Source organism: Quercus robur, chromosome 11 (genome assembly GCF_932294415.1).
Source record: "Quercus robur chromosome 11, dhQueRobu3.1, whole genome shotgun sequence".
Classification (NCBI taxonomy): domain Eukaryota; kingdom Viridiplantae; phylum Streptophyta; class Magnoliopsida; order Fagales; family Fagaceae; genus Quercus; species Quercus robur.
Genome location: NC_065544.1, coordinates 41,545,077 through 41,555,837, shown reverse-complemented (window position 1 = coordinate 41,555,837; position 10,761 = coordinate 41,545,077). Strand labels below are relative to the sequence as shown.

At 35.6% G+C, this 10,761-nt stretch overlaps 1 protein-coding gene across 2 annotated transcripts in view; it reads right to left on the bottom strand.

The window, feature by feature from the left end:
* Positions 1–4,284: 4,284 nt before the first annotated feature.
* The window catches only part of LOC126705978 (probable leucine-rich repeat receptor-like protein kinase At1g35710), a 71,491-nt gene continuing 65,014 nt past the window's right edge, over positions 4,285–10,761 (bottom strand). Inside the window, exons 2-3 of one of the 2 annotated variants that reach the window (XM_050405219.1) lie at positions 6,341–8,767; positions 4,356–4,745 (exon numbers count right to left, since the gene is read on the bottom strand). In XM_050405219.1, the coding sequence (XP_050261176.1) occupies positions 4,375–4,745; positions 6,341–8,767 (2,798 nt within the window). In that variant the 3' untranslated portion in view covers positions 4,356–4,374. Of the gene's footprint in view, positions 4,746–6,340; positions 8,768–10,761 lie in introns of both variants that reach the window. The other variant, XM_050405218.1, reaches the window with a different exon arrangement.

The following is a 10,761-nucleotide window of genomic DNA, read 5'->3' as shown; positions in this document are numbered from 1 at the left end:
ATCCTGTTCTGCCATTTTGAAAGTCGTTTGCTATCATTCTTCTTCCTTGTCCTGGTTCCCCGAGGCCTTTTCTGTCTGTGCCATGAGAGGGCGCTCGCGTTCTTTTTGCTTTTGTTTCTTGTTTTCTTCTTCTGTCTTTTTCTATCGAGTTGTCCCAGTCTTCCTTTTTTCTTTGTGCCTGAAGGGATCCATGCCTATTGATGGTTCCTGAGGATCCTTGCTTCTTATACTTTGCCGTGGTCACTTTTTTTTGGATGCTTCTTTTTCTGGGCTTCAGGATCCTTTGGGCCTTTCTTTTATTCCCTCATGGGTCTCCTGTATCTATTACTTTGGGCTTAGCTTGAATTTTCCTTTTGGGCTTGACTTATTCTTTTTGGGCTTGACTTATTCTTTTTGGGCTTATTTCACTATGACCCTTTTTTAGACCTCAACATACACCAATTTGAAGAAGATATTGGCTGCAAAGTTCTTCACTTCATTAATGATGATGTGTATTAGCACCGTCTCCTACTTAGTACTAATTAATGGGGAGGCCAAAGGTAATATTGTTCCATCAGGGGGTCTAAGGCAAGGAGATCCAATTTCTCCATATTTGTTCCTTTTGTGTGCCGAGGGGCTATCCACCATGTTAAGAAAGGAATAAGAGTAAGGAAACATCCGGGGAATCTCAGTTAGTACAGGGTCTCCTCAGATCTCTCACCTATTTTTTGTGGATGATAGCATTGTCTTTTGTCAAGCAATAGTGGAAGAGGGCAAAAGGGTTCTTAAAGTGCTAAAGGACTATGAAGCCGAGTCAAGGTAGAAATTAAATAAGGAAAAAACATCCTTATTTTTCAGCAAGAACACTAAGAGAGAAGTCCAAGACCAAGTGAAGTAGATTTTTGGGGCCCAAATCATCCAACACCTTGAAAGATACCTTGGCTTGCCTCCGTTAGTGGGGAAAGGCAAAAGAAAGGCTTTTAACCACATTAAGGACCAAGTGGGGAGGAAAATAGTTGGATGGAAGGATAGGTTGCTATCAAGTGTGGGGAGAGAGATCTTAATCAAGGAAGTTGCTCAAGCAACTCCCACATACATGATGAGTTGCTTTAAGCTATCGGATTCACTTTGCAAAGACTTAAATCCAATTCTGCAGGGAGTAGCCCTGTGGTATTGTGCTCCAGACTAGATAGTCACAGATAGAAAGGAAGGGGAAGTCGTCATTCCTATGATCACTTTCATAGAAGGAGGAATGACACTTCCTATGGGTAGGATGACCTGAGACTATCTAATCAACCATAGGTTGTGTCCCCACCAGTGCGCTCCTAACCTGTTCAGGGTCTTAGGTAATGTAGATGTTCTCAATGAGCAGATGGACTTGGGACTTACATGGCACGACGTCATTCATATGTATGAGTGCCATTCTCTTGCCGATATAGGATTACCTTAAGTCCCGGTCCATTGTTGTTAGGCAAGTATCATGTCTTCCCAAGTCCAACAAGGGCATGAAGGACGACTACGTGATCGCCTTCAAGGAGTGGCATGACTGTCTTCATTGCCCAACTCGAGAGGAAGAGCTAGGTGGTGTACCCTAGGATTAGGTCCCTTGGCATGGGACTTAGTTCTCTTAGCTTTGCAATGCCTTCTTTTAATATTTCGTTTTCCTTTGGTAATGGGTCTTGTTGGTCTGACCATGATCTGCTCCTCGGCTATTTTTGCATATAAAAGGCACGTCGCTCTCAGACTCAGCCTTGTTAACGTTACAGGTCTCAACAAGGTGCTGAGGTCCGAGATTTTTGTGAGTGAAAACGTGGGCCAAGTAATAAGGGTAGGCGACCCTAGACTCCGCCAAATAGACATCTTTGTGCCCGGTTTTTTGGCTGAAGGAGACCTCCTTCCTGTTGAACTTCCTCTCCCCCATGCTCTCCCTGATGTAGCAACCTCGAGGGAAGAGATTGCATCCTCCTGCTTATCCTTGGAGGCTGAGATAGATCAATTTCACCTTAAGGAAGAAGGAAAGGTGCAAGAAGAGCCTGTTGAGATCTTGGACTCTAAGGGCAAGCTTGACAAAGCCTCCGCAGCTTGCTTCCCCAAACTAATAGTCACCCGCGTAGACCTCAGCTTCGAGGAAGACGAAGAAATGGACTTGAATTCAAGGAGAGGCTTGCTCAAGCCATGCTCAACAGGCAGGCCAACCTTGAAAGTCCTGATGGCTACGTCATCAAAGTCCCCATCTATCTCATTGAACATCTCCCAGTATCTATCCGAATACGTTTTTAGGATCTTCCCTTCTCTCATGGACAGAGAGAACAAGGAATCTAAAGGTCGAGGAACCCTGCTGCATGTAATAAAGCGAGATCCAAATGCCTGAGTGAGTTCCTTAAAAGAATCAATGGAGCTTGCTCCTAAGCCATCAAACCACCTCATGGCCATGAGTTCTAAACTAGAGATGAATACTTTGCACACTTGTCGATTATCTAAGCCACCACTTGAGTACTTGTCCCATCAGACACCCTCATAGGCTCTCTGTGAGTTAGGGCGACCAAGGCAGCACTGTTCAGGTGTCTTCTCCACATAAATGGTCAGGGTGTTAGTTGCAAAGCATTCAATGCAGTGATATCAGTTTTTTCTTAGATATTTCTCAACTCCCACTTTGCCCCATACGTTCACAGTGCATATCCTTATTAACAAAACTTCCTGGAATATCACTCTGGATAATAGAACTCACCTTCTAACTCTTTCTTTATTTAGCTGAGGAGATACTTCTCCTTGGCTTACCTCCCCCAGCCTTTACAGCCATAGCTCGCTCGTGAAGTTCTTGGTCTTACTCCTTCCTTACTGCTGATTTATTCTCAAACCACTGTGCCTCCTCAGACAAGCCTAGGGCCCAATATATATTTGGACCTGTGTCTTTACAATTGTAAAATAGTTTGTGACTGTAGCATTACCCAATAAAAGCTTATATGTAGTAAACGCTAAGTTATACATACCCCAAGAGATTTTGAGAATATAAAATATACTATTCGTCTAGTTAGTTTTCTCTCAAAATTGTTTAGTTGTCTCTTAAAATTCATTTAGGCTCAAATTACAAATTGATTTATAAAAAACCTATTAAAAGAAAAATAGAAACAAACAAACATCTTGCCCATATCTATCCAAACACAAATCACAAAACAACTTTTTAATAAATTCCTAAATCAGCCATTTAGGAAAAAAAAAAAAAAAAAACCACCTTTGTTTCAAGGACTCCTCTTTCATGTAAATCAGAAGTATTCCTAATAAAGGGAAAATCCTTACACGTGGTCACCATTTTGAGTTCCAGCCCACCTCCGTCCAAATCAGTAATGACGGTTTGGTCTATCTCTCTTACTCTCTTTCTCTCTCTCTTTTTTTTTTTTTTTTTTGCTAAGCTATCTCTCTCTCGCTCTCAGCAATCAACTCTCTGGTTTTGTTTGTAAATAAAACCGTGTGTGCATATGTGAAAGTGGGAAATTCCACAAAAGACGTTGATAAATGTTTGGTTTTTGCTTTACAGCTTGCTTGCACTTAAATGCTTTGATGATATTAATTTTTCAATTATTTTATTTTATGTGCAAAGTGTTTTGTTAACCAAGTTGTGTTACCTGTGTATATGTTTTGTAACCATTTTTGTTTTACTTTTACAGCTAAATCTCTTCATGTTCTATTATTTTATTTTATATTAGGTTTTGATAATTGTAATGTGTAACTATTATATTGAGGTATTGAGAGATAAAGATGAATTCAATTTACTTGTTTAATTTTGTTTGATTGCATACACTTCACTGTTAACACTTTCTTTTGTAAAAACTAAAAATTGCTATATAAGTAATTTATAAATTTTAATAGTTTAAATTTCAAAATATGAGTAATTAAAGTGGAAAAAATTTCACACTTGATGAATATTAATAAAGAAAAAGTATTCTTAATCCTTTATCACAAATGTTAAAACTTTTTGAACCCCTAAAAATGCTCAAAGATTTAAACCTTAAAACTTGGTTAGAGATTAGGACATGAATATATATGTACACACACAAGAATTTTGTTATAGTTAGTTTGGCCCCCCCAGAAAAATTTATTAGCTCCTCCACCGATACATGCACAACAATTATTATGACACAAAGAAGACTATCTCCCGGCCAAAGAATAATGAATCTTTTTGTTAATTTTTATTTAATAATCGCCTCAAATTCATTTGTTATTCAATTCAATCCTATTCCAAACTAATCATCTCAACATATATTGAGAGGTTTTTAATTTTTTTTTATTATATTATAAATTTGATCCAAACGAACAATATTCTAATTTGCATAACTCATCCTAATGCAGTACAATTAAAAAAGAAAAAGAAAAAGTGCGGAATACACTTGAGCATGATCACACCAACAATTGTCCCAAGGTAATCTCGTCAAACATCTCTGACAGAGGTGATCTTTCGATAGATAGCTCCCGGGAAATTCGCTGCATGGTTGGACGAGATTGAGGATTAGTTTCCAAGCACGCAAATGCAAGCTTTGCAACAGACACCACCATCCTTGCGACTTGATTTCTAGGAGGTTCAAGTCGTTGATCCAACACATCCTTCAATAGTATACCATGGGCAGTTGAAGTTGTTGTTGATGATGAAGATGATGATGAGAGAAGTGAGATGAGATCTCCTGGATGCTTTCCCATGATCACTTCCAGTGTCACCACTCCAAAGCTATAAACATCGCATTTCTCATTCCCTTTCATCGTATATGCAAGTTCTACAAAACAAAAGAAATCAGCTCATCCATTTCGAGTATGGTTAGAAGGTAACCTCTAGTTGCTATATATCTTATTGTTGGATTGCATCCCTTTGACTTCTTCATTTACTATGACGGTGGATAACTTGAAAATGAAAAATTTATCTCAACAACAGTTTTCCTCATCTTTTGGACTAAAATGATGGTACCTATATTCTTGCACCATGCAAATCTAGGGAACAAGGCACATTTAAACCCAACTATTGTCTTCAATAAATACTATTTTCTTAATGTAAACAGACTCTTTGCTTAAACACACCATTAGTCCCTAAACTTTAGCCTATTTTAGTTCGTAAGTGATAATTTTTAACTCTTTATAAACTTTAAAATGATAATTTTTGTCTCCAACAAACTTTTTAGTCTTTAAATTTAACATGATTGTTTTAGTTCTTAATGTATAACGTGGAGATGACCTGCGACGTTTTAGTATGGTTACATCATCTAAGTGCCTATAAAAGATTACTTTAAACCTTAGTGACTAAAAATCACTCACATTTTGTATTTAGAGATTTAGGGATATGCATGCATAGATTTTTTGTTTTTATTTTATTTTATTTTTTTGTTTTTTATTTTTAAGAAGAATTGATGCTATGATCTTTATAAGTTTGTAAACATGTTTTACGCTGTTATCAATAAACCAAATATATATATATATATATATATATATTTATTTATTTAGTATTGTTATTCTTATGTATATCATATATTACATTAAAGAAATTAAGCCAAAAAAAGAAAAAAGACATTTATTATTTAATTTATCAGAAATTATTTTATTTGTACACATTTTATGTTTTCAAAAATGTTATACTCAAATATGTAAATTATAATTTATTTAAAAAAAAAGGCTTAATCTAAAATGTTCAAAGAATGTATCAAAAAAAAAATATTGTTCAAAGAATATATTAATTGTTATTAATGTAATTTAAGGGAGAATTACATATAACTAATGATAAAAAAATGTTTATCTTTAATTATATAGAAGTGAGTGGATGAAATTTTTTATATATGAGATGACAATAATAATAATGTTAAAAACATGATTTAACTCTAAATTCTACATACATACATACATATATGTGTGTGTGTGTGTTATTTTGTATTTTTAAAAATTTGTGAGATATTTAGTTTACTACCGTACATGAAAAATTTTGTGACTCTTCTTTTGTTTCAGTGACTAATTAATTTTATAGTAAAGATTAATTATCATAAACTGGGTTGATTTTTCATACATATTGAAGATGCTGTAAGGTATTCATAAATTGATCACTTAGCTATTTACTGGCCCATAAACTAAACATAGCCATATTTGGAGTGAACCATAATCCTCATGTGATATAAATAAAAGACCTTTTACTCTGATACCAGGTTATATTACTAATTCTTCCAAAAGGTTAAGCAGTTAGGAGATGGTGAATTTATTCATTTAATTTAACAACCACTATGCACTTTGGTTGGCACATGATTACATGAACTAGCTAGAGGCAAATATTTCAAGAAGAATATGCATGCCAGTAGGGAAAAAAAATAATTAGGGAAAGGTACAAATGAATTACCTGGAGCTGTGTATCCAAATGTTCCGACAAATGAAGTTTGATTCAATGAGTCAGGATTTAAAAACTTAGCTGTGCCAAAATCCGAGATGTAGGCCTTATACTCCAAATCCAACATGATGTTCTTGCTTGATATGTCTCGGTGAACTATCGGAGGTGAGCAATCATGATGCATGTAGGATAAAGCATCAACCACACCTTTTACCACATTCACCCTTTTGACCCATTCAAAATTAACTACCTCTTTTTTATTGCTCAATATCTCTTTCAAGCTTCCCCCTTCTAAAAACTCATAAACTAAAAATGAGTGTCGTGGATGTGAGCAGAAGCCATAAAGCTTTACTACGTTTCGATGCCTAATTTCTAGCAGAGCAAGAATCTCATTTTCAAAAGCCTTTGCATTGGCAATCCTATTATCCTGTATTGAATGAAATTTTTTCACAGCAACAACTTGACCTGTTTGTAGCTCCGCTTTATAAACACTTCCACACCCTCCCACTCCAACACAATGCTTGGAGTCGAATCCCTCTGTTGCTTCAATGATACTTTCATACACCATTTTCCCATCATAGCTCCAAAGTTCGAACATATTACCATCTTGAGCTTCTCTTAGATTGTTTAGCTTGTTCCTCTTACCTTGGCACTTGAGAACATGGTAAAGAATCCCAAATACAATCAATGATAGAAACATTGTGCCTAAGATAGGAACCATAAAGAAAATTACAACTTTATTTTTCCTTTTCTCACCATAATTCTTGCTTCGGGGAATAGAAGAGGGGCAGGCCTTCAAACCACTATTATTTCTTAATGCTCCAAAGGGAGCCTCACAAAAGGCTTTATTGTTGGGAAGAGGACCCTCCAATCGATTGTATGATATATCAACACTGATCAAGCTTGACATTTCACCAAAAGTGTAAGGAATGGAGCCAGACAGATCATTGTGGGAGAGATTCATTGTTTCTAACCTTTTCATATCTCCAAGTTGAGGGGGTATTTTCCCGATAAGTGAATTCTCACTTAAATCAAGTATTTCAAGAGAGTTTAAGTTTCCAATCTCAGAGGGAATAGCCCCCCTAAGTTTATTTTTGCTTAAACTTAAGTTCAACAACATTGAGCACCCTTCTATTTGTTTAGGAATTGATCCAGTTAAATTGTTGGCTGAGAGAACAAGATATTGTAGATTGGATAGCATTCCAATTTCCAATGGAATACTACCTGAAAGTTTATTATCACCCAGATTAAGTAGAAACAATGGCGTCAACCTTCCTAATTCCTTTGGAATCTGCCCAACTATATGATTGAAGGAGAGATCAAGCAAATTTAGCTGGATGGATCTTCCAAGCTCAAGAGGTATTACACCAGAAATTCTATTATTGGAGATTTTTAAGCTTTGCAGACTTTGGCACTGCCCCCACTTTTGAGAAAGTTCCCCATAGAAATGATTATGACTCAAATCAATATACGTCAAATTTGGGTATAATCCAAAGTCTTCTGATAAATTTCCTCTTAACTGGTTCCTCTCAAGCCTTACTCGTACTAAGCTAGTGCAATTTCTCAAACTTGTTGGAATGGAACCTATGAAATTATTGTCAAATGCTGTGAAGTTTTGAAGGGACCCACCATTACACACATTTCGTGGAAGATAACCAGTCAACATGTTTTCATGCAATCCCAAAGACTGCAGATTTGTAAGATTATTAAATTCGAATGAGATGGAGCCATTAAGCTCATTCGTAAACAACTTTAAAGAGGTAAGAAGTTTGAGCCTTCCTATTTCTGGTGGGATATAGCCTGATAATTTATTCATGTACAAAATCAATTTAGTGAGCTTTGTCAAGTTCCCAATTGAAGCAGGGATTGAACCAGTGAGATCGTTCATGAATAGAGCAAGATAACTAAGAAAGCCCAACTTTCCAATTTCTTCAGGTATGGGTCCAGAAAGTTTGTTTTCGTTAAGTCCTAAATTGGCTAAATTTCCCAAGTTTCCTATGGAAGAAGGGATAGATCCATAAAGATTGTTCTCCCATAGATAAAGAGTAGACAAGTTGCTCAAGTTTCCTATAGAAGCAGGTATTGGACCAGAGAGATTGTTCATGTACAGAGCAAGATCACTAAGAAATCCCAACTTTCCAATTTCTTCAGGTATGGGTCCAGAAAGTGTGTTATTGCTGAGGCGTAAAACACTCAGGTTGCTTAAGTTTCCTATAGAAGTAGGAATTATACCTGAGAGATTGTTTTTATACAAATTAAGCCAAGCAAGAGATCCCAACATCCCAATTTCATGACAAATGGATCCAGAAAGTTTGTTGTCGCTAAGGTCTAAATTGGCTAAATTGCTCAAGTTTCCTATAGAAGAAGGGATAGATCCACAAAGATTGTTCTCCCATAGATAAAGAGTAGACAAGTTGCTCAAGTTTCCTATAGAAGCAGGTATTGGACCAGAGAGATTGTTCACGTACAAAGAAAACTTACTAAGAAATCCCAACTTTCCAATTTCTTTAGGTATGGGCCCAGAAAGTGTGTTATTGTTGAGGTATAAAACACTCAAGTTGCTTAAGTTTCCTATAGAAGTAGGAATGAAACTTGAGAGATTGTTTTTACATAGATTAAGCCAAGCAAGAGATGTTAGCTTTCCAAGTTCTTGAGGAATAGACCCGGAAAGTTTGTTATGATAAAGACGCAGAGTAATTAAGTTGCTCAAGTTTCCAATTGCTACAGGGATTGAACCTGTGAGACTGTTACTAGACAAATTTAGCTCATTGAGCAAGTGTAACTTTCCAATTTGATGAGGAATAGATCCGGTGATGTAATTTTCATGAAGATCTAATATACGAAGGCTTGTCAGTTGGCTTATTTCACATGGAATTCTTCCAGAGAGTTGGTTGGTAGATAAATCAAGGTATATCAGCTTAGAAAGGTTTCCCAATTGGGAAGGAATGGTACCATAGAGTAAATTGTTGCTGAGATTAAGACTTATGAGATTGTGTAAGAATGAGAAGCTGAAAGTGTGGAGTGTACCTTTTAAACCAGCACCTGGGAGGTTGACATGAGAGATGCTGCTAAAGTTGTTGCAAGAAATTCCAACCCAATGGCAAGTGATGTTTCCAACCCAAGAAGACAACCGAAACTGGCTTTGGTTGTCAAGGTTGGCTTTCCATTCCAAAAGAGCCTCTGCTTCTCGTCCCATCATTGTTACTATATTGGAAGGTGAAGTTGCAGGGGAAGAAGAAATAGCAACATGGAAAGAAGAAGAAGCCAAGGCAAGAATGATAATGAAAGGCGCGGTGAATAGGCAATGGGAAATCGATCTCTCTATTAAGGACATCATGACTTTTATAAGTTGCATGCGAGGATATAGATTGTTGGTAGATGGCAGAAAGGAATTGGGTGATCAGAGAACTAATGGCTTTATGGTTATGTAGGTCAGTAGGTGCATGAAGTAGTATATATAGACATTCTCCACGTTAATTAGGAGAATCCTCTGAGGGCTTTAACGTAATTTTCTTTGTTTTTGACAGGTGTAACATAATTACTGTATGTCGTTGTCGTCTGAATGATTTTTATTTTTTTTTAACTTTAATTATTTTATAAAAAATAGAAAAATGAATATGCGGCAAGGTATTATACTATTATTTGAGGTGTATAAGGTTTTTTTTTTTTTTTTTTTTTTTTTTTTAAGATAATTACAATATATTTTTAACATGCAGTTCGAATATTTTTCTCTTTAAATTCCCAAATATTTTGTACATAAAGAGATGCTATATGGTTTTTATTGGGTGAAAACTTATAGTTTGACAATTGAAATGGGAGAAAAAGAAGAAACATATAGGCAAACAAAACCTTGACCAACATGGTTAAATAAATTCTATTTCTACCTCCTATTTCGCCTAGTTTTTGTAGCATATAAGCATATTTCTTAGTGATGGTTTGTGATAGCTATTTTTTCAATCAATTTTTTTTTTTTTTTTTGGTACCAGTTTGCTTAGTGGCTTATGATTGTTTACATTCATTAGATTAAAAATTAAGTTGCACCCCAGGATCCAGGGGTCATGGCCCTAACTTTTTGAAAATATTTTTGAGGAAATTGATGTGAATGTTCTTATATTCATTATTACTTAATAAAACTTGTAAGTCAATTTTAGGAAAATTAATGCCTTCCCCCTTACAATTACTTCTAAATTAATTTTTTGGCAAATTACTTCTAAATTCTAATTGTACCTTAAGTAATATAAAGAGACATATAAGGAAAAAAAAGCTTCAAAAAATTAAGTCATGGCTAAAATGTAACTATTGTACATAAAGGTAAAAGTTAACTGAATAGTATAATGAGACTCATGAATAGTACCAAAAAATACAGTAGGACTCATAAATATTAGCAAAAATAAGTTAAAATTGCAAATAAGATGAAATTTTCAGCTTGTCAC